This window comes from Pelophylax lessonae (assembly GCF_965119305.1).
Source record: "Pelophylax lessonae genome assembly, chromosome: 1".
Taxonomy (NCBI): Eukaryota; Metazoa; Chordata; class Amphibia; order Anura; family Ranidae; genus Pelophylax; species Pelophylax lessonae.
The window spans coordinates 296999046-297026614 of NC_138768.1; the positions used below are offsets into that span (position 1 = coordinate 296999046).

The window sequence follows — 27569 nt, forward strand, 5'->3', positions numbered from 1 at the left end:
TAAGGTTCATGGCAGTAGACTTGTGCGGCATGAAACCAGCCTGGTCAGGGTGTATGATTGATGAGCTAACACCATTGACCTGAAGCGCCAGGACCTTTGCTAGGGTCTTAAAATCACTTTGAAGAAGAGAAATGGGGCTGTACGATCCCGGGTCAAGCAGATCCTTTCCGGGCTTAAGCAACAATATCACATTAGCCCTAGCCATCGAGGGTGGGAGGTGCCCCTCCTCGATAGCTGCATTAAACACCTCCAGTAACCATGGCAAGAGCTGCTCGCCACACTGAGTATATACCTCCATGAGCAGACCATCCTCCCCCGGGGCCTTGCATGTCGGGAAAGAGCGTGCTGCCACCTGTAATTCCTCCATGGCCAGAGGGGCGTCCAACGCTCTCTTGTCCCCCTCGGTCAGGGAGGGCAGGTCAATCCCAGGGAGGTATGTCAAAAGATCTTGATCATCATAAGCATCCAGTGACCCATAAAGGTCACCATAGAAGGCAGCCAGTTCAGAGATAATTTGTGTTGTTCATTAACCACCCTGCCGGTAGAGGAACGAATGGCACCTATGGGCGGGAACTGCTGTTGAGATCTTGCAATTTTTGCTAATAAGTGCCCCGTCTTTTCCCCCTCTTCATAGAAAGCTAGCTTAGTAAAAAACCATTTGCGTTCCGCAGAGGAGGATCGCAGACGGTCCAATGAGTCTTGGGCCGACAGCCATGCCTCCCTCGCAGATTCCGTGGGATCAGTAACATATGCCAATTCCAGCCGTTGCACCTGGTCACCCACCTTCTCCAATAGTTCAGAGGAGTTTTGTTTAATTATGTTAATTTCAGCAATAAACACCCCTCTAAGGTAGGCTTTAAATGATTCCCATTTTAGGTTGATATTGGTGTTATGTCCCTGGGATAGGAAGAAGTGGGCAATATGAGTCTCAATGCGTTCCGGTGAGGTAAACAGTTTGAGCCAGAAGGCATTGAGTTTCCAGGGGGCCCTAGGTAGGGAGGTGGGAGGCTGTGCCAGCAGCCATAAAGCTACAGGGGAATGATCTGAAAAGCCCCGTGGGAAATACTCTATCCTAGAGGTGAAGTCAGCCAAGGCAGGAGTGCCTATGCACATATCAATGTGGGATAGGGATCCATGGGTTTCGGAGAAGCACAAAAACTGCCTCACCGCAGGATTACGGATGCACCAGATGTCGGTCCATCCCACCTCTGCAAGAAGGCGACTAAGGACCGTGCCCCTGCCACCCCCAGGGGGAGAAATCGGGGGATGCCTTTCCAGGCCCAGGTCCAGGAAACAATTAAAGTCTCCCATGATCACCAGGGGAACGTCAGGTTTGTTTGCCAGGTACGACAGCAGCAATTGCAGCACATCCCGTGAAAATGGGGGCGGGATGTACACAAAAACTTAGAGCAGAGTAGTAGTATACAGCATACAGTATAAAAATACAAATCTACCTGAAACATCAACCAGTGAGTCAAGCTTCTAAAAGACCAAAGCCCTATGTATCAGGACACTCACCCCACAAGAGTAAGCAGAGTGAGTGATACGCCCTACCCACCCAAGGGTACTGAAGGAGCCCCACTTTGGTCCCCAGGAGATGTGTCTCTTGCAGACCAATAATAGCAGGGTGGAATTTACGCAGACAGGCGGACATCAAAGTTCGTTTCAGGGGGTCATTCACACAGCGGATATTCCAGGACACAATTGGTGTGGAAGACATTGCATAATAATAAACATAAACTGAGGGTGAAATCCAGCGAGGGCCGGCTTACCCTCCACCGTCCAATGAGATTGGGCACAACAGTCATAAGGAGTAGGCCAGATGGTGTAAGGGAAGCAAGACATGCCCCTCAAAAGGGCTGCACATTGGAAAGACATGGAAAGTGCAAAACAGTCAGTCTCGCGCAACTGCGCAGTAAACAGATCAAGGCAAAAATAGGGGTTGAAGGAGAAGTGTCCCAGGTACAGTGCCATTATCAACCAGACATGGTTCCCCAAGCCCAGGAGCAGCTTAAAACAAGTGTTGAGCAAAGGCTTCACCCGAGCATTGAGCCTCAGGCCATGGAGCCCATGACCCCAAGAAGTTCACAAATAACCAGCTTGCCAGCAGCAAATGCATATGGCGGGGTTAGTACGCACTGTGACAAAAATAAGATGGCGGTGTCACACGCTGAGTAGAAGATCACAGTAATGGTTCCTCATTAAGTGAATATGATAAAAGAGGGACGTATTGCCCAAGAGTCTTCTGTTGTAGCATCCGACATCATCGGGGTTCAACCTGCCCCATCCTCACGCCCAAGGCGATGGAGATCTTGCTCATTGACATCTAGCCAGGCAGTCGCATCCTGTGCGCTTTCAGAAAAGTGGTTTTGGCCCCTGGCAGTCACCCCGAAGCTTAGCTGGGAATAACATATCTTAGGAGGACAGGGAGCACCAAGCTGACTGCTGCACGCCAATCAGAAAGGAAGAGGAAAAGGATAGACTGCCACTAGAGGCCCACCGCTGAGCTGCGCTCCATTCGGCTACAAGAAAATGGTTGCTGCATGGATTTATATGGGAAACCACCAAAACATGGCACCAGACTACACAAACATGGCCGCCAAGCCCCCATGCAGTCAGCCACAGGAAAACGGTGGTGCCATGCAACTCCAGGGACCCCCCCCCCAGGACATTTCTTTCAATAATAATGGCAAATGGAGCTGCCACCGCATGCTGCCTCCCCCCCTCTTGCCACAGCTCACCTCACACCCCACACCCAGGACAGCACAGCCAGAGGGGATGGGGGGGGGGGTTTGTGCAGGGGAACCCCGCTAGTGAGAAGGGGCACCATTTGGGTAGGAAGGACATATGGCCCACCTCCCCCTCAAACTTCCTAGAGGGGAGGGGGAACACTTACCATACCTTGGACTGGCGGGCACCACTCTGGCCAGATCACCCACCCATCTTCGAATGGGGGGCCAGAGGTACACTGTGACTCAAGCCACGACCAGGTCATGTGCATCCTTGCGAGGTGTTTCACTCGCAGGCTAGGCAGCCCCCGTCCACTAGGGCTATGTCGCAGCCAACCTAGCGTGGCGCTGCGGTCTGCACGCGTTCGCTGGCCAGACTGGGGAGATCATAAGGATCTAGGATATCCAGTGTGTCACCCAGTCCGGCAGTTGATTGTTGTTCTCATTGGAAAAGACTTGATTGTAGGAAGAAAACAACAAAAGGAAAAAGTTCCATTCAAAAAGGAAAAAATTCTGGGACCAAAGATCCCAGCAGGGACCTAGCTCCTGACTAGGCAGAAAAAACTGAAGTCCTATAGCAGGAAGTGGGAGTATACTCCCAGGTCTGCCCTATAGGCGTAGTCAATTATTTTTCTGCCTAGTGTCCTACTCCTAAGGAGAACAGCATAACCCAAGGGTCAAAAAAGGTATGGAGATGTGTCCATCAATGAACGAAAAATAAATTAATTTTTATTGTAATGTAATTGTTGATGCAGTTTTAACATTTTGTGACAGTGCAAGATCCTGCCTCTAGGAAAATGGTTGGAAAAAGGATACAGGGTTTGCACATGCGCAGAATGCAGTACTCCAGAATATTGATTTTGAGCTGAGAAAACAGTTTTGACAGCTTTCTCTGGATTTTGGTATTTTGGTATTCCCAGATCGGGGAGATGCAGGGGATGCCTCCGCTGCATGTAACTCAGGCAGGCGGCAGCCACTCCGTAGTGTCATTTTAGAGGCGCAGCACTGACATGTCCTGACAGAACAAAAGCAAACATCCCCTGCACGCCTCTATCAGTGATCTGTCTCTCTCTGGTGATTGTCCCAGTACAGCCAGCTCACCCATACATTTAGTGATTCCAGTGACCCCTCCCCTCCATGTCACCACCATTCGTAGAGGCCGCTCTCCTTCCAGGCCTGTCCTGTACAGTGGCAGCGTGGTATAGCCTATAGGAGTAGTAGGCGCTCTGGGGTCGGTACCTGGTGGAGTGAAGAACACTGACATTGTATATATACTGTATAGTGTATAGCGTCTGATCTGTCACATGTGTGAGGTCATCATACATGGCCTCCTCTCCTCCTCTCCCCCTCCTCCTCTTTCCCTCCTCTCCCCTTCCTCCTCCCCCCTCCTCCTGTCCACCCTTTCCCCCCTCCTCCCCCCCCCCCTTCTGGACCCCATCCCTTCTCCACCTCTCCCCCCTCCCCCTCTCCACCTCTTCCCCCTCCTTCTCTGTCTTCTCCCCCCTTTCCCCTCCTCTCCCCCTCCCTTTCTCAGTACGTAGTGCACTCCTTAACCCTGCACTCAGTAGGTAACACACCACGCAACCTTGCACGCAGTACGTGGCGCACTCCTCAACCCTGTGCTCAGTGCATAACACGCCCCTCAACCCTGCACTCTGTACATAGCGCACCCCGCAACACTGCACTCTGTACATAGCGCACCCCTCAACCCTGCACTCTGTACATAGCACACCCCTCAACCCTTCACTCTGTACATGGCACACCCCACAATCCTGCACTCAGCATGTAGTGCACCCCGCAACCCTGCACTCTTTATGTAGTGCACTCCCCAACACTGCACTCTATGTAGAAAAAAATGCAGACCCCTGCATCCTGCATTACACACTCCTGAACCCTGAACTCTGTGCATTACACACTCCTGGCTGCTGCATTCTGTGCATTACCCACTCCTGACCACTGCATTCTGTGCATTACACCCTCCTGTCCCCTGAATTCTGTACATTACATACTCCTGTCCCCTGCATACTGTACATGACACACTCCTGACCCCTGCATTCTGTACATTACATACTCCTGTCCCTGCATTCTGTGCATTACACATTCCTGTCCCTGCATTCTGTGTTTACACACTCCTGTCCCCTGTATTCTGTGCATTACACACTCCTGACCCCTGCATTCTGTGCATTGCACACTCCTGACCCCTACCACCTCCACTGTATACATGGGCAGGGCAAGAGGGTCGAGTCGGGGTGGAGCCAAGGGGTCGGCAAAAATTAGGTTTCGCCTAGGGTGTCAAAAATCCCTGCACCAGCCCTGGATGCAGGGATCTGTCAGGGGTTTTTTTTTTTTTTTGGTTCAACCCACTGATTGAATGAAAAAAAAACTGCCTGTGGGTACCTAGCTTTACTTTAGAGGCACAATTGCATTTAAATATAGCCAAATGTATTTTAAAAACAAAAGTGATAAATGCACTAGATTTCTTGCTTCTTTTTGTCACTGATACCTGACCTTAGAGAATGCAATGGTAGACAGTCTGCCTTAATATTCTTTCAAATTGCTCGTGTCACCTTTATTTGTCTGCTTTGTTGCAGGAGGCATGTTTTGGGCATACAAGAAGCAGATGGTTTGGACCATGTTGGTGGTTTGCGGTGGCAGCTTCTTATCTGTTTGTTCCTTATCTTTACTATAGTTTACTTTAGTTTGTGGAAAGGAGTGAAAACCTCAGGAAAGGTAAGTAAAAGAATGTTTCCATTTACTTCCCAAGGCACGGGTTTGACTAGAGCAAGGCTGCAGGGGCAGATGGTTAGATTGCAAAGAAGACAGGAGACACAATATACAATAAGAAAGAGTAAGGCAGGCCATAGATTATTAAATTTTCTTTCCTTCCACCACAGAATGCCCATCAACACAGTCAGTGTTGATGGGAGAATCCTTCCCACTGTGCTATTGTGTTCTGTTGTCAGGGACCTTTTCCTGCCAGCAGAACACAATGAGTAGTGTTTATGGCTATAGACGGCAAAACTAATCTTTCAGGAAAAACCTGACAGGCTGGTTGTACTCCAGACCCTTTCACATCTGTAACATGTGCTTAGGGTGAACCTGCTCTCATCTGTGAAAAGCACAGGGTGCCAGTGGTGGACCTTCCAATTCTGGTGTTCAATGGCAAATGCCAATCAAGCTCCACGGTGCCAGGCAGTAAGCACAGAGCCCCCTAGAGGACGTTGGGCCCTCAGGTCACCCCTATGAAGTCTGTTTCTGATTGTTTGGTCAGAGACATTCACATCAGTGGCCTGATGGAGGTAATTTTGTAGGGCTCTGGCAGTGCTCATCCTGTTCCTCCTTGCACAAAGGAGCAGATACCGGTCCTGCTGATGGGTTAAGGCCCTTTTACGGCCTTGTCCAGCTCTCCTAGAGTAACTGCCTGTCTCCTGAATCTCCTCCATGCTCTTGAGACTGTGCTGGAAGACACAGCAAATCTTCTGACAATGGCACGTATTGATGTGCCTTCCTGGAGGAGTTGGACTGTCTGTGCAACCTCTATGGGGACCACATATCTCCTCATGCTACCAGTAGCGACACTGACCCTAGCCAAATGCAAAACTAGTAAAAGACAGTCAGAAAATATGAGTAGGGAAAAAAGATGTCAGTGGGGGCAACCTGTAAAACTATTCCTGTTTTGGAGGTTGTCTCGTTGTTGCCGATCTAGTGCACCTGTTGTTAATTTCATTAACACCAATGCAGCTGAAACTGATTGACACCCCCTCTGCTACTTAACTGACCAGATCAATATCCCAGGAGTTTAATTGACTTGATATTATACTCTGATTAAAAAGTGTTCCTTTTATTTTTTTGAGCAGTGTATAAGAGTTTTGCAGGACTGTAGACCAGATTTGCAAGTGAATGCAATTCTTACATTTACTTTACATCTTTCAGAAGTGTAATTTTCCTTAAAAAGTAGCATGCGACTGGAAGTGTGAGTAATGTTAATCAATGCAATATTGCAATTATAGGGCAGTGATCTTCATATTTATGCCACAGAAAAATATTGCTTTGAAGTGTGTGAACCAAAGAGCAATGGTGCTGTAAAACATAAATTCCTGAGTCATACCCAAGGCTTTGTATTCCAGGTGGTATGGGTGACAGCAACTTTTCCCTACGTGGTCTTGTTCATACTACTGATCCGAGGTGCCACACTGCCTGGGGCCTGGAGAGGCATCTTGTTCTACCTGAGGCCCAACTGGGAGAAGCTGACTGACACTGGTGTAAGTAATAGGCTGGGCCTTTCTAGAGCTAACCATATACAGAAATCTACCCTTCTGATTAACACATTCAGTATAAGAATATATTGCAGCCTGGTGCAGCAATATGGATTTCTTCCAATGTGTTTCAGATTCTAAAATAGGGTGCAGTTGCTATTGACACCCATATAATGATTCTAGCATTCATAAATGTTGGGTTATTTTGAAAGAAACAAGGACCAGATAATATAATATATATGATACTAGCTATTATATAAAGGACCACATAATACAAATAGCATGATACTGCCCATATAATGATACTAGCAATCATAAACGTTGGGTTATTTTGAGAAGTTAGAGGACCACATAATACAATATATATGATTCTAGCTATAATATGAAGGACCATATAATACAATATATATGATTCTAGCTAACCCTCTGATTCCTACTGTATTAAAGTTTATTGTATTTGTACTGTCTACCCTCAAGTGTAAAGCGCTGTGTAAACTATCGGCGCTATATAAATCCTATATAATAATTATAATAATAATAATCATATGAAGGACCACATAATACAATAGTATGATGCTAATTATGGGTTATTTTGAAAGGGTAGAGAACCACATATACATATATATATATATATATATATATACATATATATATATATATATATATATATATACATATATATATATATATATATATATATATATATATATATATATATATATATTAATATATATATATAACCGCTATATATAGTTGATTTACTAAAACTGGAGAGTGCAAAATCTGGTGCAGTTCTGTAAAGAAACCAATCAGCTTCCATTTTTTTTTTTTGTCAAAGCTTAATTGAACAATCTGAAGTTAGAATATGATTGTCTACCATGCACAGCTGCACCAGATTTTGCAGTCTCCAGTTTTAGTAAATCAACCCCTTATATATAGTAGAAAATTAGAGAGTGATAAACCTTTATAAATCTATGTAAGGAAAATGTTGTCCTGTCCCATGTTTTATATAGATTTTTATCTTCTTATCTTTGCTCGGAATGTTTAAAATTACGGTTTGCTACATTTGAAATGCATTAAGATAAGCGCTTATTAATATGTCATAGCTTAAGACACACACAAAACGTTTAACCTAATACGATCTTTAAACTATTTATGACAGATTTGCTATATTTGCAGCATGTAGGACAAAAAAATAAAATGGAAAAAAAAATGTATCACAGGGAAACTCATGGCACTACTGTTTTATTCATCATCTGCCAATGCACCAGCAGCTGGTTTAACATCACAGACATGAACATGTTTGCAGACTAGAGTCGATCACAGATATGAATAGGTAAACATCACCTTGTTATGTTTCATGTCCAAAAAGACACTGTCAGAGCAGCCCCTTGGATATGTAAATGTTTCTTTCAATCACACATCTCATTTTCTCTAATATTGTATTAGTGCTTCCTATTCTTTATTTTGCAAAGCAATGTTCATAATAGACTTCCTGTTTGTAATTACAGACCAGAGACTTTTTCAAAATTTGAAATTCAATTGCTTTTATACTTTTAAATTATAATGTTAAATAACATAATGCTAGGATTTGAGTCTTGAATAATTTGTCTAGTTTTGCAACAAAGCTTAATGCTCAGTAGGAAATAAATCAGCCTTACTTTTTATTGGGAAACAACTTTTTAATTATACACATTAAAGCAATTTTTATTAAAGTTCTGTAATTATTCTTGCTTCTCTTACAGGTCATTTCACTTCTGTTTTAAATAATAGGGCTTTCCAGTTTTTAATAAATTTGTTCTATGCACAGTCATTATCTGAAGAGCAAGAGTGGCGTTCCAAAAAAAAAAAACCGTAACAGGAATCATGCAGCGAAATGATAGTTAAACATTACAAATTACACAGTAAAACATTTAGTATGTAGGCACTATATTCACGCCTGCAAGAGTTTTAGAAATATAAATATTATTGTAGGGCTTCCCCCCCCAAAAGAGCCACTTGGTTTGTTGGGTCCCCTGTTCCTGTAACCAGAACTATGAAAACAGTACCACAAATGCATTAACACCATGCTGAGCGGGGAATGTCTACTGCAGATATTTGTTTATGCACCCCAATGGCTCAAGGTGTGTAGACACCAGGAATGACAAAGCAACTGGTTAAGTGATAGCAAGAAGTATATTAAAACAAAGAAGAAATATACTATAATGATTAAACAATAAGAGTTATATGCTGCAAAAAACAATAATTGGTATAGAACACAACCTATCCTGAACCATGTATTGGACATCCCTAGCATAAGGGAAATGTATATATTTATTACATTAACAGTTCAGCAGTCAGTAATATGACACCCTATTTCTTCTGCTGGCCAGCTTGTTAGGGCCCAACTGTTATAGTGAAGTGTTCATGGTAGTGTTTCTTTAGAACTGATGCAAGCACTGCCACTGTGTTTCTTGTAGAAAACTATGTCCCTCTTTTATCAAGGGGTAGTGCAGGATTGCCCAGCGGCCCCTCACCACTCTGTGTCAGTAGATCTCCTTCTACTCACTGGCAAAGTGACCACAACCTCAAACTCCTCAATTAGGCAGCAGGCTCAACCAGAATCTAGGATATCCTCTGATGTTCTGGAATGGTTGCTGCTGTGTCTCTCTTTCACTGTTTCTCTGTAAGTCATCCTTCCTTGCTCTCCTCAGTCAAGGAAAGTTAACACCTCCCCCCCCCCCTTCCCACCACAGTGCCACTGGAAGCTGAAGTCTTTGCCTCTTAGAATCTAAAGCCACTTCAGTCTGTACAAACTATATCTCCCACAATCCTTCACACATCTCTAGAAGACCACATCCTCAATGCAGCTCCTAGTGTATGGAGGGTGTTTTAATACTAGCTGCTCTAGGTCCTGCAATATGACCCTCTCCTGCAGCTGTAGCTGTGTAAAAGTTCCCTTTGTAGCACATACATAGAGTCCTTTTCCTGCCAGAGCTGCAGACTGGGGTACATTAGTAAAGCAATGGGCAAAAAAAAAAACCTGACATGTTGTTATGACAACACTGACACCAGATGATAGAGTTTGGAGAGGAATATTTAGTCAATATATAGTGTATAAGTCTCCATCATGATCAAGAGGAGGAGTGCTCAGGCTGATTGGTCAAAAATGTAGAATGCAGTGACAGAGAACTTCTTGCTGTTCCAAGCTGACCACTTATTAAAAATGTAAGCCAGTATGAGATTTACATGTGATAATAATTGGCTGGCATTTAAAATTAACTTGTCTGCATTGGAAAAGCAACATGTTTGGTGTGTTTTATTGCTGCCCCCAAAAATAATTTATCCTCCATATTTCTGGATATAAAAATGAGCATGAGACTCATTCCAATTCCTTCCATGTGAGAGTGCTGGTGCTTAGTAATAAGCAACTCAGAATCCCAATGTTGTTACATGAAGCAGTGAGAGTGGGCTCAGTCCTGCATAAGCTAAATGTCTCTCCTTGGAGCTTATATAGGGCTTTTTCTCCTCATTACCCAGAGATGTATGGAAGAAAAAAGAAAATGTAAGTATAGCAGCTTAGTGGAGGTCATTAAAGCCAACATGCTGTTTTGAGGTAAATGGGAAAAGCACTGGTACACTTAAAATGTCACAAAAAAAAAAGTATAAATATTATGGAAAAGCCTTAATTATTTTTTTTCCCATAAGATTTTTATTCGAAATATAAACTAACAGTACAGATCCATCCAAAGTAAAACAATACAGTGGCCAGAAACAGGATCGCATGTAAGTGGCACCATTGTTCAAAGCTAGAGATCCAACCATCAAAACTGGAATGGTTGGTTACAGTAATGCAGCATAGATGGACTGTCTACATATTTCTGGATTGTTGACATGGCCACCACCATGGCCATAGGAAAATATGTAAACTGTGGGAGGAGAGGGAGGAGGGGGAGGTGGACCTCATTTTACAGATAGGATTGGCAGCAAGGATGGGAAATGTCATTATAATGGGGGACTTTAATTATCCTGATATAGACTGGGCAGAAGGAACCGCACACTCAGCCAAGGCTCGGCAGTTCCTAAATGTTTTGCAGGACAATTTCATGGGTCAGATGGTGAATGCACCGACAAGAAACAATGCGGTACTTGACCTACTGATTACCAACAATACAGACCTGCTCACGGATATAGAAATACGGGGCAACTTAGGAAACAGTGACCATAGGTCAATAAGTTTCAGTATTAATTACAGTAATAGGAAGCAGAGGGGTAATATAAGGACGCTGAATTTCAAAAGAGCCAATTTCCCAAAACTGCGCTCGCTGCTAGAAAATATCAATTGGGATAGAACCCTGGGAACAAAGAACACGGAGGAAAAATGGGAGTGCTTCAAGAGCATACTTAACAAGGGGATTGACCAGTGCATTCCAAAGGGAAATAAATTTAAAAGAGCAAAACTAAACCCTGGGTGGCTAAACTCCAACATAAAAATGCATATTAGTGCTAAAGAAAAGGCCTTCAAAAAATACAAGACTGAGGGGTCATTGGCAGCATTTAAGCATTACAAAGAGTGTAATAAGAAATGTAAAAACAAAATCAGGGCGGCTAAAATAGAACACGAGACATATAGCGGAGGAGAGTAAAAAGAACCCCAAGAAGTTCTTTAAGTATATAAACAGTAAGAAAGCGAGGCCAGAACACATTGGCCCCATAAAAGATGACAAAGGAAATATGGCTACTGAGGACAGAGAAAAGGCGGAAGTGTTAAATAATTTCTTCTCTTCAGTCTTCACAAAAGAATCGGGGGGCTACACGAACCTAGCTTGTAAGGCCGAACTAAACAACACACCTCAGGAAATACTGCCATGGCTAACAGAAGATAGACTTAAAACTAAACTAGAGAAACTTAACATAAATAAATCACCGGGACCGGATGGCTTGCACCCGAGGGCTCTTAAAGAGCTCAGCCAGGTGATTGCCATACCATTATTCTTGATCTTTAAGGATAGTTTACAGACGGGTATGGTGCCAGCTGATTGGAAAAAAGCCAACGTGGTACCAATATTTAAAAAGGGGCCGAGATGTATCCCGGGTAACTATAGGCCGGTCAGCCTAACATCTGTAGTCTGCAAGATTTTGGAGGGGATGTTAAGGGACCACATACAAGACTTTAGTAATGAAAACTGTATTATTAGTAGTAATCAGCATGGATTCATGAAAAATCGTTCTTGCCAAACCAATCTATTAACCTTCTACGATGAAGTGAGCTGCCACCTAGATAAAGGTAAGCCTGTGGATGTGGTGTATCTGGACTTTGCAAAGGCCTTTGACACCGTTCCCCACAAACGCTTACTGTACAAACTAAGGAAGGTAGGTATGGACCATAAGGTGAGTACCTGGTAGAGAACTGGCTCCAGGGGAGAGTCCAGAGGGTGATGATTAATGGGGAGTACTCGGATTGGGCGTGTGTGGAAAGTGGGGTCCCCCAGGGTTCTGTCCTGGGACCAATCCTGTTTAATTTATTCATAAATGATCTAGAGGAGGGGATATCTAGTAAAATGTCAGTATTTGCGGATGATACTAAACTAAGCTTGCCAATATCTTCTATGCAGGATGTGGAAACCTTACAAGCGGACCTGAACAAAATAACGGGGTGGGCAACTACATGGCAGATGTAGATGTAGTTTAATGTTGAAAAATGTAAAGTAATGCACTTGGGGGCCAGAAACCAGAAAGCAAGCTACTCACTAGGGGGGGAACCTCTGGGTGAGTCTAGGATGGAAAAAGACTTGGGGGTACTGGTAGACAACAGGCTTGGCAGTGGCATGCAATGCCAAGCCGCTGTAAGCAAAGCCAACAGAATACTGGGATGTATAAAAAAGGGGATTCACTCCAGAAATAAAGAGATTATTCTCCCTCTCTACAAGACTCTGGTCTGGCCACATCTGGAGTATGCTGTCCAGTTCTGGGTACCGGTCCTCAGGAAGGATGTGCTGGAATTGGGAAGAGTCCAGAGAAGGGCAACAAAAATAATAAGGGGAATGGAGGACATCAGCTATGAGGAAAGACTACAAGCACTGAACCTATTCTCTCTGGAGAAGAGACGCTTGAGAGGGGATATGATATCAATGTACAAATTCTGCACTGGCGACCCTAGCATAAGGAACAAACTATTCAGAGAAAGGAGATACAATAAGACACGTGGCCACTCACTAAAACTAGAGGAAAGGCGGTTTAACCTTAAAATGCGTAAGGGGTTCTTCACTGTAAGAGCGGTAAGGATGTGGAATTCTCTTCCACAAGCAGTCGTATCAGCAGGGAGCATTGATAGTTTCAAAAAACTATTAGATGGGCACCTTAGAGACCACAACATACAGGGGTATACAATGTACGGTTAAAAGCAAACACGCACACACATCATAGGTTGAACTGGATGGACTGATATCTTTTTTCAACCTCACTAACTATGTAACTATGATAGTAAGACCTATTAAGGAAAACCCTTTCTAAGAGAAAGCTGTCATTGCTAGCCTTCTGAAACTGACTGCCAGTAATGTTGATCCTCTGACCTCAAAACATACTGAACCATTACCTAAAACAAGCATGTAGCTATTGAAATCAGCATTAAGCCAACTCCTTTGATCTGAATCCTTGTTCTATTTTAGTAATTTAAAAAAAATTAAAGTGTTAGGTCAGCATGACAGATAGCCAACTAGAATTAACAGAAGCAAAAATCAGCAATAGAAGGTGCCATTTTACATTAAGTATAAGTTACCTATAACAAAATATACAGTGTATTATGGAATCATTTTTTTATCAAAGACTTAACTTATTGACCTTTAGTGATTAAAGCCCAAAATATACGTATATGAACACAGCAAACTACTGTATTAATGAAGCTTGGAGTGGAATCAGCCAAACCTCATGAAGGCCAAATATATAAACCTGACGTTGGATTCAGGCACATTTTTTAATTTAACCTTATCTAAGGCTACCAAGTTTTTTTTTTTTTGTATACAAACTTTTTTATTAGGGTGAAAAAATTGTGGTACAAAAGCGTATATTAACAGTGAGGTAAACAACAATAAACAATAGTCATTGTTAAAGAAAGTATGTATAAGTTCTTATGTCAGATATAATTAAACAGGATCAAGAAAAAATAAGACTTCGTATGAGTGGTACCGAGTAGCGGACCTATGACAATTTCCATAATACTGCATAAAGCAGTAAACATTCAAGAGTATATAGAGAACATATCGTTAAGTACAAAATGAGTACAAATTACCAACTACATCTTTCACAATCACGTCGTAAAGATATATTTGTGATTAGGAACCCATCGGTGGAAATAGAATGTTAGAGTGATCAAACCAAGGTTCCCATTTGTTATCATAGAATTTTGTTGAATTTTGTTATAAATTACATGGAAATTTTTTTCCATTTGGTTAATCGAAGAGAGTCTAGCCTTTAATTGGGCCTGGGGGAACGAAGAGGATTTACAATTTACTGCAATCAGCCAATGTATTGCAACACATATAGTGTGAATAAGTCTCATCTGAGGAACAGACAAACCAGGTATCGTAGTGAATAAAAGACAATTGGGGAGAGTGAGGTTTATTTGCCTGTTAGAGATTCTGGAGGCAAAATTATCCAGTTGTTGCCAAATAAAGGATATCTTGTTACATTCCCAAAAAATATGGGTAAATGATCCTGGGGCATCACATCCTCTATAGCAGTTAGGGGAAGAAGATGGGAAGATGGCATGCAGTTTAGATGGGGTAAAGTACCATCTGGTTATTAGTTTGTATGGGGTTTCACGAATCGTGATAGATCTGGTGAATTTTCTGAGGTTCAAAATACAATCCTGCCATTCATCTGATGTGAGATGTTGGGCTGGGGGTGTCTGTTAAATGATAGTGCTTTTGGAAAAATTGCCTGATCTGCAGGAATTTGTAATGTTCGCTATGAGGTAATTTATATTTGGATTGCAAAATCTCATACGATGTAAATGTGGAGTTAGTTATAAATTTATGTAGGAATGTTAAATTTCTATCAATCCAATGTTTGAAAATGCTATAATTATGGAGACCGGGGAGAAACTTTGGATCCCCTAAAAACATAGTACCTGGAGGAGCACATGAGATCAAGCCAAATTTATTACCGAATGATCTCCAAAGAGATAAGGATTGTGAGACTAGAGTATTACGTGATGCTATCACATTAATAGGGACATTTCTGGTCCACATTAGACCTGTTATCTGATAAGGTAGAATAGATTCCTTCTCAAAACTAACCCATGGGATTTTCGAATCAGGGATGTGCCACTGAGCAATCTGGGTGAAGCGAGAGGCCAAGTAATATAACCAGAAATCTGGGAGATTTACCAAGTTTTTAAATGAATTCTGAGGACATTCTACTGACCAAATGTACTTTTAACAAAACCCACAAAATGAAGGCCCCTCAAACAATTGGTCACATATTTTTGGACCAAGAGGCAGACATTCAAAGTATAAAGATAAAATAAACTGATATTATACAAATAGAAAGCACCAATACATGAATGCATATTAAGGAGGGATGCCTTGAATGTATCTGGAGATGCAGGCAATGAAGTGGAGCAGTTACTTTATAATTAATCTCACATGCTCTATCCAAACTGCAGTAGTACATATCAGTATTCCCCACCATGCAATTTGTCACAAAGCCTTTAAAAAGTATTCATACCCCTTGACATTTTCCACATTTTGTCATGTTACAACCAAAAACGTAATGTATTGTATTGGGTTTTTATAGACCAACACAAAGTTGTGAAGTGGAAAGAAAATTATAAATGGTTTTCACATTTTTTTACTAATTAATATCTGAAAAGTTTGGCGTGCATTTGTATTCAGCCCCTTTTACTCTTATTCCCCTAACTAAAATCTAGTGGAACCAATTGCCTTCAGAAGTCACCTAATTAGTAAATAGAGTCCACCTGTGTGTAATTTTATCTCAGTATAAATACAACTGTTCTGTGAAGCCCTCAGAGCTTTGTTAGAGACGCTTAATGAACAAACAGCTTCATGAAGGATAAGGAACACGCCAGACAGGTCAGGGAACGTTGTGGAGAAGTTTAAAAAGAGTTAGGTTTTATAAAAAATCCCAAGCTTTGAACATCTCATGGAGCACTGTTCAATCAATCATCTGAAAATGGAAAGAGTTTGGCACAACTGCAAACCTACCAAGACATGGCCGTCCACCTAAACTGACAGGCCAGGCAAGGAAAGCATGAATCAGAGAAGCAGCCAAGAGGCCCATGCTAACTCTGGAGGAGTTGCAGTGAGCCACAGCTCAGGTGAGAATCTGTCCACAGGACAACTGTTAGTCGTGCACTACACAAATCTGGCCTTTATAGAAGAGTGGCAAGAAGAAAGCTATTGTTGAATGAAAGCCTTAAGAAGTCCCGTTTGCAGTTTGCGAGAAGCTAAGTGGAAGAAAGTGCTCTGGTCAGATGAGATCAAAATTTAACTTTTTGGCCTAAAAGTTGTGGTGAAAAACTAACACTGCACATCACCCTGAACACACCATCCACTGTGAAACATGGTGGTGGCAGCATCATGTTGTGGGGATGCTTTTCTTCAGCAGGGACAGGAAAGTTAGTCAGAGGTAATGAGGAGATGGATTGAGCCAAATACAGGGGAAACTTAGAAGAAAACCTCCAAAAGACTTGAGACTAGGGCGGAGATTCACCTTCTGGCAGGACAACAACCCTAAACATACAGCCAGAGCAACGATAGAATGATTTAGACCAAAGCATATTCATGTGTTTGAATGGCCATGTCAAATTTGGGAAGTTCCAAGGGGTATGAATATTTTTTCAAGGCACTATACATACAATTTCTTACCAATCTACAAAGAATCTACAAAATCTTAGCATCCTCCCTTTTGTGCCATTATTCTGGTGTTCAGTGGCACTCGACACACAGTTCCGCAATCAAAGCTTTATTCAAACCATATTTGATCAATATATATGATAAACTATGTGGTCAATTACGTCACCCAGGATCTCCAGCTGGTTTGTTTACAGATAGAAACCGGGCAGTGATCTGTCATTTAGTGGTGGTAATGATATTACCACTAAATTATAGATCCCTGACTGATTTGTGTGCAGGAGCCAGGAATTCATGAGGGTGATCTGGCCAAATATGGACAGTTTGTTCTGAACAACATCGAACTGCAAAGTTCTAAACCTCGCTGAACTGTGAACAGGGTGGGTGCGGGTCAAACTCACATTTAACCCAAACCTGAAGCTCATTCCTATATTTTACAGTGGCCATAGCATTTTACAGTCCCTCCTCAAGTCTGCTGCCTGTGTGTTAGGAGTGGCCTCCTGGACAGAACAAAAAAAAGAGCTAAAGTTCTCGAAAATGAACAATAATGGACATCTAAAATGGAGAAGTGAAAGACTAGGGGCATAAAGGGGGGGGAAATATCTCTGTTTTGAGCTCAGCATTGGTTTTTCGCGTTGGCACGTCTCTGCTTCGATTTATACTTCCGAATTTTTCAGGCTCGTCAGCCATAAATCTTCCTACATTTCAGGGTTTCCTCTCCAGTGTTCTCTTGCATGTACCTGTGTTCTCCTTATGCCCTAAGGAGTCCCGTTCATTTACATGGAAATGGAAAAGCATGACCACACATTAGCAGGTGTCGGCCTACTGTCTGAATAATTGAGCTTCCTTTCTGAAGGCAATTTGTTCCATTCTCAAATTCCCTTTCATACAGCCTGTTCCCTTGCTATGCTACAATTTACAATTATTGTGTTTCATTTGCTGACATTGCATGTCATGGCCTTGCTTGTACTCACCTGATTTGACCCTTGCTGTGTTTTCTTACTACTAGTTGCTTTTTGCTTTGGTTTTGATTTTTGTGGGTCTGGTTACCCTATGACAATGACATTTAGCTACCCTCTCCTGTTATGCTTCATCTTTACCACTTGGCACTGTCTCAATTTTGTTTTAAACCTGAGCCTGAGCCTTACCTTAACCAAGAAATTACCTAGTGACTCTATTAGTGCAAAGTAATCAGCAAAATTTAGATTTATCATTTCCTCCAAGTTTACAAAAAAAAATAGAAGGCTTTGGTGAAATTAGAGTGAACCGGAGTCAATGGAGGAAACAAAATTCGTTTTTCATGGTGCAATAGACTTTAAATGGCAACTGAGGGATGTGGGAAGCTACTTTTAGGTACTCTAGGTACCTGTTCTGCCTCTCATAAGCCTCACTACTTAATGTTTTTTTCCCCAAAAAATAGTGAAATAAGTAAAATAAAAAATGTAAACTGCCAGTATCCAAACAATGAACAAATATGCAAAAAATGAAAAAAACACCATTTTACAAAGAACACTAAATGATATCAACTAAACTACACAAAAAAGCATACTCTTTAGATTTTTTTCTCCATAATTTGTCTAAGCTACTACATGAGTGAAATTGAGAGTTTCTATTTCAGCAACATTTCCCAAAATCATTAAACTCACTGCAAAATCAGTTCCACCAAAATCATTCACTCTTCATTAGTAGTCGTATTTGACCTCTCCAGTTTTTGGTTGTCACCTTGGCAATGAGTAATACACAATTACAATATCACCATTTGACCTCTGATGAAGATACTTCCAGAGCCTGAGCCCCAGAAAGAGGCAGTTTCCTGCTGGTGCCCATAAACCAGTTTAGATCCTCAACTTTTATTCAGAATCCTTAAAAGAAAATGCCAGCATGCTGTAGGTTGTAAAATGCAGTGTGTATTTATGGTTGCATACAAGATGCAATAGAGCAGTGATGGCGAACCTTGGCACCCAAAATGTTTTGGGACTACATTTCCCATGATGCTCCTGTACTCTGCAGTGTAGTTGAGCATCATGGGAAATGTAGTTCCAAAACATCTGGGGTGCCAAGGTTCGCCATCACTGCAATAGAGCATTCCTTGTATAATACCAGGATTACCTAAACCATATTGCTCCCACATATACTTCAAAAATGAATCTACTGCTATCACATACAGTACATGCAATGCACTGTAAAATTCAGTTTAATCTACAGGTACTTGTTGGATTCTTCACAACTGGCTCTTATTGTAGCCTGTTCTCAGATACTCATTAAACTTTAGAAGGCAGTATTTATAGAACAACCCCTTCAAAAAAATAGATATTAATCCGTACCTTGTAATCTAGGGATGTACTCCAAGTTCATTGCTAGAATGTCCTTCAGACACCAAACCAAGGATATGATTCCACTGTAAGAAAAAAAATGATTTATTTTTTTAGGAAATAATTGTAGCACCCTCCTAGGTAGGTAGGTGCTAGGCAAAAGCATCTATTTCTCCTTTTGCTTATCAGGGGAGCCTGATCTATTAGGTTGCCTGTCACATGTTTTCAGGTGTGATTCACTGGGTCTGAGTGAGTGTCCCCACTGTATCCAATGAGGGAGCTTGTTGGACAGTGGAGGAAACCCAGCCAGTGACACATTGGCTTTTGTGGGAGTCCCAGTGGGAGGGCATTCTTGCAATGCATCCTGGGATTGCTCATAAAAGCTGAGTGGACATGTGACAGGGCGTCTTTGGCAGGAAGAAGAGTCCCAGGAGGAGGCAGACGGCAGTCTCTCCTCCTGCTGTGTATGAGGAAGGTGGTCTTAGGCAGTCGGCCTAGTGAACCAGGTGTGGAGCTGAGCTGCAGAGGATCCAGTGGAGCTGACGATGGAGCTGCTGGCAGAGTCTCTCTGGAATAACAGTGTCCGTGAGTACTAAAGGACTTGCTAAAGGGTCTGCCCAAAAAGGGGGACAACTCCAGCGAAGTCAGGGGATCAAGGGGCCAGCTCACACAGAGTGTTACAGAAAAGGGGGTGCCGTGTAGAGCCCTGAAAAGTAGGGACAAAGGGGGTGCCAAGTAAGACCCTGAACAGTAATTCACAATACAGTACAACAAATTCGTCTTCATCTTAATGGCAAGGTTAAGCCACGGCCTTGCCGCTTTCAGCTAAACAGAAAGTCCCAGCAATTGTGCATAGTTTATTCAGTTGGAGTATCCCACTCATTCCTTCTCCTATCCAAGTTCTCAAATAAAACTACAAAAAACCAAAACCCCTAGACTGTTTTCTGACTGAGCCAAGTACTTTGAACATGCTTTATTGTCAAGTTGTTGCTAAGGGTAACCCAGGGGACTCTGTAACCAGCAGCTCCCAAGGAAGTAGTGCTACATAATGCAGCTCTTCTCTTTTTTTACAGGTCTGGGTGGATGCCGCAGCTCAGATATTCTTCTCTCTAGGACCAGGATTTGGGGTACTTCTAGCACTTGCAAGCTACAATCCATTTGATAACAACTGTTACAGGTATACATGTTTTAAATCTAAACTGCAAGGAAATATATAACAAGTCAAATGTGCCTAGTTCCATCAATCCAAGTCCCATTACAAGATTTGGATTCTTGCTAGTATATAATGCCAAGGGAAGATTCACAAAATTACAGTATAAACATACTTTGTAAATACTTTGTAATACTAAAATAGCTAATTGGTATCAGTATCCTACTGTGCCTTGAGGTTGACACTGGAAATTTTGTGAGATAAATTTGGATGTTGCCAATTTTCAGTCAGGCAAATAACATTCTGGCTCATGATATCACGTGCAGTAAAGATATTTTTTTAAAAAGATAACCAAAACCATTGGCAGCTGCATTTGTTTTTAGACTAAGAACATTTCCATTTTCTTGTGGCTGCAAAACATAGCGATTGATTTACCAAGCGCAAATAGACTGTGCACTTTGCAAGTGCAGTTGCACTTATTTTCCCCAGAGTTTAGTAAATGTGGTGAAGATCTGCCAGGGGAGGACTGGGCCAGGGGGCAGGGGGGCAATTGCCCCCTGGGACACTCTGATGTCCTGTAAAAAGGCTGCATCGCTTCTGCCACAGACATGCCTAAAGGATTCCTGGTGAAGAGAAGTATAAAGCCCCCGTCACTGACCTACTGAGTGCAGGATGAAGATAAGGACAGAGCACAGGCCTCCCTCTCCAGCATGGATGATGTAAACTGTGTCTGAGCAGAGGCCGGTTCCATGCCCCACTGGAGACTTTCCTCCCTTGGCCAGCCCTAATTGAGCTTTCGAAGCTCCCCCCCAACCACCCCCTGCTGGCCAAGCTGGTGAGTAGAGAGTACCTGGAGCAGGGCTTCAGTCTGGAATGGGGGTCAGGAGGAGGACGGGAAGAGGGAGAGTGGGAGGGGGGCTGAGTCGCTGCACCATGGGCCTCTGATTTGTACTTGCCTCCTGGGCTGAAAGTTGCCAGTCTGCCCCTGAGATCTGCTGATTTCCATCACCAATTCTGTGCAAGCAAAAATGTTGCAGCATCTATCAAAGTAAGGTTCAGGGTAGCTCTGGTAATACAGACAAACAGCCAGAAGGATCCAAGGACAAAGATCCACCGCACTGGAAATGTAGTACTCTTGTAGCAATCAGGCAGAGTCTACTCACAGTAGGTGGATGTTTTTGGAAAAGCTGCCTGCTGTTGGGTCTCTGACTAGCTGCCCACATGCCAGTTCTGACAGTGGAGGGCTTCTCAGCTGGCTGCAGATCATTCACCCAACCCCAGTGTAGCTCCTCTGAGCTTCTGATGGAGGAAAGTGAAGGAACTTATTTTCCCTGGGTGTTTCCAGAAAATAAAGTTAAAAGGGGCCTGCACCTGTGTCTAAACATGAATAGTAAATGGGAATTTGGCTACACAATCGTATCTGCCTTCTGTGAACTACTAATCTCTGCACCCTCATGTAATAAGGATGAACAAAGGAATGGCTGTTTGAAGTCCAGCCTAGGCGGCAACATAGCTGGAGTGAGCATAGCTGCTCTTAAAAGGGATGCATATTATACACATGATTACCAGGTAAACATAAAGGGAAAAAAAGAAAACAAATGCACCTCATCTAAAGATTGGTAGGCTGCAAAATGTTACATTTTTAGTTTTGGGTTGAAATACAAGCCTGCATATAAATACCCTTGATACTTCCTTGGGCTTTATTGTGCAGGCAGTGAAATCAACCTGCACAGTATTTAAGAAAATCCAAGTTCTATAATTTTTAACTTCATGCATTTTTAACTATATGCAGACAGCGCACTGGGTATTGTGTATTCATGGGCTTTTTAGAAAGTAAACAGGCCCTCGGGAATTTTTAACTTATGCAGACACATTATGGTGAGTAACATATACAACTAAAACATGCAGACAGTCTAAGGGGAATAATAAAGTCTGCTGCTGTTTTGAATGTACTGTAAATTTTGAGACTTGCAGCAACATCTTAACCACTTGCCGACTGCCGTCAGTAGATTTACTGCGGCAGTCAGCCCCCACAGGCAAAGTGATGTAAATTAACGTCACTAGCCTGTGAGGCTCTCGGGAGCGAGCGCGCGCCGGCGGCGGCGCGCTCCCGCTCCCGTGCGGTCACGGACCCCCCCGCGCGTGTGACCGGCGGACCCGATGTCCGCCGGTCACTCTGCGATCGTCGGGGGAGAGGGAGAAAGGCAGGCAGCTTGTGTAAACAAGCTGCCTGTCAGTTCTCCCTGTGTAGAAACACTGATCATACGGTTCTACTATGTAAAACCATTGATCAGTGTAACTACAGCTCAACAGACAGCCAATCACAGTTAGAATCACGCCCCTAGGGACACACACCACCCCTCCCTCTCAAATAAAGTTAACCCTTTCACTACCAGTGTATTTTTACAGTAACAGTGCATATATATAGCACTGATTACTGTAGAAATGTCACTGGTAACCCCAAAAGTGTCAAAAATGTCAGTCAAGGGTCCGATCTGTCCGCCCCAATGTCGCAGTACCGCAAAAAAATCGCAGATCGCCGCCATTACGCGTTAAAAAAAAACAACAAAAATGACAAAAATCTTTCCCTTTGTTAGTAAACGCAATAACTTTTGTGCAAACCAATCAAAATACGCTTTTTGCGATTTTTTTTACCAAACATATGTAGCAGAAAACAAATTGGCCGAAAATGTTAAAAAATTTTGATTTTTACTTTTTTTTGGGGGGGAATTTCATATAAAAAAATGTGAAAAATATTGTTATTTTTACAAAATTGTCGCTCTTTTTTTGTTTATAGTGCGTGATCAAAAAATCGCACAGGTGATCAAATACCACCAAAAGAAAGCTCTGTTTGTGGGAAAAAAAGGACGTCAAATTCGTTTAGGTACAGCGTCGCACGACCGCGCAGTGCCGAATCGCAAAATACCCCCTGGTCTTTTAGCAGCCAAATCCTCTGGGGCTTAAGTGGTTAAGGTGCAATGTAATTCCATCAAGCAGTGAGCTCTCCTATTAGCAGAGCAGTAAGAAATAATCCTTTGCTGCAGGACGGTGACTTGAAAAATGTACATTTTTTTGTAAACTGAGCTAAACCCAACCAAAGTGCATAACCTGAGATTATATAAATGTACTGGTGATTTAGTTGCTAGGTTTATCTTGAAACAAAAATGCTGAAATGTTATTTAAGTTGCCACATTCTAAGTAAATGTCCATTTTGCTTCTTCCAGAGACGCCATTATCACCAGTGTGGTGAACTGTTTGACCAGCTTCCTGTCTGGTTTTGTGATTTTTACCGTATTAGGTTATATGGCGGAAATGCGGGACGTTGAAGTGGAAGATGTTGCAAAAGATAAAGGTGGGCAAAGCCATTTCTCCCTATAAATTGTCTTAAATTGAGTGTCTGGCAGTCTCTGAAAAGTGATCAGCAGTGGATTTCTTTTCAGAGAGTGGTACGGGAGCAGCTGACAGGCTAAGTGGCTAGCACTCCCGCCTAGCAGCACTAGAGTCGTAAGTTGGAATCCCAACCACAACCTTACCTGCCTCGAGTTTCCATGTTCTTCCTGTGCCTGAGTGGGTTTCCTCCCACACCCTAAAGAGATGCTGGTAGGTTAATTGGCTCCTGCCTAAATTGGCCCTAGTATGTGTATGTATGAATGTGAGTCAGGAAAACTTTGATTGTAAGCTCCTTGAGGGTAAGGACGAATGTAAATGTACAATATACTGTATATATTTAAAACACTGCGTAAAATTGACGGTACTATATAAGTACCTGTAATAATAATAGAAATAGGAGGCCATTCACTTGAATAGGTGATATTAGGCCATGGTATTTCTGATAAAACATGAGTGTTTTCCATTAAAGTTTGTGCTCCTCTTGCTACTCTTCTTAAGTACAGAATTGGTGAACTATGAAAAAAAGCTCATTGCAAAAAAACATCATAAGCTCTCAGTTTACTTGGAGTGCCTAAATATTTGAGCTATAAGTATATAAGAAAAGCTGTCTTTGTTGTCTATAATAGTAAGTGTAATGTATGCAGTGAATGACTGTGTCAATGATCCAACATCTGGAAAACTGGATTGCAAACAAGAAAAATATTAGAGAATTCCTATTCTTTAACCACTTGCCAACCGCCCTTTAGCAGTTTTGCTATTACAGGACGGCGGCTGTGCGCAGGGTCACGTATATATACATGATCCTGCACTTCCGGGTAGTGGGCATGAATGCGGGAGTTGATCGGTGGGTATCGTGGACTCGATGTCCACTCGTACCCGCTGATCATTTATTAACCACTTTAGCCACGAAAGATTTTGCTGCTCAATGACCAGGCCACTTTTTTCAACTTGGCACTGCGTGACTTTAACTGACAATTGCTCAGTCATGCAATGCTGTACCCAAACAAAATTTACGTCCTTTTTTCCCCACAAACAGAGCTTTCTTTTGGTGGTATTTGATCACCTCTGTGCTTTTTATTTTTTTGCGATATTAATGAAAAAAGAGCGAAAATTTTGCGAAAAATTGACATTTTCTACTTTGACTGTTAAAAAATATCCAATATATTCAATTTTTGTCATATATTTAGGCCAAAATGTATTTAGCTACATGTTTTTGACAAAAAAATTCTCAATGAGCATATTTTTATCTGCTTTAAGACCGGAAGATTTTACTCCCTTCCTGACCAGGCCATATTTTGCGATTCGGCACTGCGTTACTTTAACAGACAATTGCGCAGTCGTGCGACACTGTACCCAAACAAAATTGTCCTTTTTTTTCCCACAAATAGAGCTTTCTTTTGGGGGTATTTAATCTGTGCGATTTTTAATTTTTGCACTATAAACAAGAAAATAGTGACAATTTTGAAAAAAAAATAACATTCCCAAAAAAAAACATTTAAAAATCTAAAATCTAAAAATGTGTTTTCTGCTACATATTTGTGGTAAAAAAAAAATCGCAATAAGCTCATTTTGATTGGTTTGTGCAAAAGTTATCGCGTTTACTAACTACAGGAAAGATTTATGTCATTTTTATTGTTTTTTTTTACCAGTAATGGTGGCGATCTGCATTTTTTTGCGGGACTGCAACATTGCGGCGGACATATCGGACCCCTAACTCACATTTTTGACACTTTTGGGGGTACCAGTGACATACAGTAATCAGTGCTAAAAATATGCACTGTTACTGTAATAATGACACTGGCAGGGAAGGGGTTAACACTGTTGGTGATAAAGGTGTTAAATGTATGCCTCATGCTTACTGATGTGTGTGGGGGGAGGGGGTTCTGTGACACAGACAGATCGCAGGTTCAGCTTTGCTGAATCCTGTGATCTCTCCCTGTCTGTCACAGAGAGGATCCGCCTGCTTTGTTTACACAAGCAGGCAGATCTTCTCACACTTTCCCCGACGATTCCCCGGCAATCGGTGCCTCTCCTCCTCCGGCCCGACTCCCGCTGTGTCTAAACACAGCGGGAGTACGCCACCGAGATCACTAGGAGTCCAGCGAAGTAGGTCTACATCGCTTGACCCAGGGGAGCCGACCTGCCGCAGTAGTATTACTGTGAGCGGTCGGCAAGTGGTTAAACAAGCAGAACGACAGTCTTCCTATGTAAACAAGGCAGATTGCCGTTCTGTCAGTACAGAAGGCATGTATCCTGTATTCCTGCAAAGCAGGAGCATGGATCTATGCATTCCCTTAGTAAAAGCACCTCCCACACAGTGCACAAATACTGGCTAGGCACACCCCTGATGCTAACTCCTTCACAGCCAGTGCCATTAGTACAGTGACAGTGCAATTAATAAAAGAATAAAAATGCCATAAATATATCCCATAGTTTGTATACACTATAACTTTGTGCAAACCAACCAATATACACTTATAGGCATTTCTTTTTTTTACCAAAAATATGCAGCAGAATACATATTGGCCTAACTTGAGAAAGAAATTGGATTTTTTAAAAATTTTTATTGGATATGTTTTATAGCAGAAAGTAAAAATTATTGTATTTTTTCGCAAAATTGTCTGTCTTTTTTTGTTTATAGCGCAAAAAATAAAAACGCAAAAGTGATCAAATACCCACAAAAGAAAGCTCTATTTGTGGGAAAAAAAGGACATCAATTTTATTTGGGTACAGCGTCACACAATCGCGCAATTGTCAGTTAAAGTAACTCAGTGCCGTATAGCAAATAATTGCCTGGTCATGAAGGGGGGTAAATCTTCTGGAGCTGAAGTGGGTAAAAAAAACTAGAAAGGGACCTTTCCAAGTAGCCCTCTGCCAAACCGACCAAGCTTGTGAGCAACAGTGCTGCATTTCTCTTGATGCTGATAACACTACTCCAAGGAGTAAGCCCCCATTCACACTAATGCTTCTGCATAACTGTATATTTCAGTGTACAGCCTGATTAGCACAGTGCAAATACAGGATCAATGCTAGTATGCAGAACTGTTATTTAATGTATAAAAGCAGACTGGCAGCAGCTGTAAAACACATGGAGCCGAACCTGCCAGTCTACAGCCGTCCTCTAACAAACAGGGCAAGCCTGTTTTTATGTAGATTTTACATAGGGTCCCAACTTTTTTGGAATTGGGGTTGTATAAGGATCATCACAAAATCTTTTTGGATCCTAATGAAATCTTCTCAGAAGTTAAGCCAATTTATGGCCAGTTTAAAGCTAGCTAAACAGTGATAATACATAAGTAATGGTTATTATGTATCTGATATACGTTAAGCAATACATAAACATTGATCATTCATATGTTATACATGAATGTGAACCTCTATACTATGCTGACCAGACCTAGGCACATCATTTTTTAACACGTGTATTTTTTGTTTTAAAGGTCCCAGTCTACTATTTATTACTTACCCAGAGGCCATTGCTAACATGGTTGGCTCAACATTCTTTGCAATTATTTTTTTTCTGATGATGATCACGCTTGGTTTGGACAGTACAGTAAGTCAACTCTCATCCTGTCAACATTATATTCCTGCTTTACAGAAAACAAACCAGAACTGAAAATATAATTTTATTGTGTTTTTTATCAAAAGAACAATAATTGCCGAAGGCATAGTTTTTTTTATAGCGTCTCACAATAGATGAGATTGTTGATGATGATGATCATGATACAAAGATTTGTAAAATGACCAAACAATGTCCTTATCAAACAGTTCTATTAGCAGACCACAAGAGGTTAAGCTACACACAGCAGAAAATGATTAGCTTTATTAATAATAATAATAATAATTTTCTTTATAGGCAAAAGGGCAATTTCATCACTTTT

The 27569-nt window shown here is 42.0% G+C and overlaps 1 protein-coding gene across 1 annotated transcript in view; it reads left to right on the plus strand.

Moving 5' to 3' along the window:
- LOC309569004 (sodium-dependent serotonin transporter-like) overlaps nt 1–27569 on the plus strand; it is a 109791-nt gene that overhangs the window by 42429 nt on the left and 39793 nt on the right. Inside the window, exons 4-8 of the mRNA XM_082274765.1 lie at nt 5321–5459; nt 6857–6991; nt 20222–20325; nt 23523–23650; nt 27129–27241. Of these exons, the coding sequence (XP_082130891.1) occupies nt 5321–5459; nt 6857–6991; nt 20222–20325; nt 23523–23650; nt 27129–27241 (619 nt within the window). The remainder of the gene's footprint in view (nt 1–5320; nt 5460–6856; nt 6992–20221; nt 20326–23522; nt 23651–27128; nt 27242–27569) is intronic.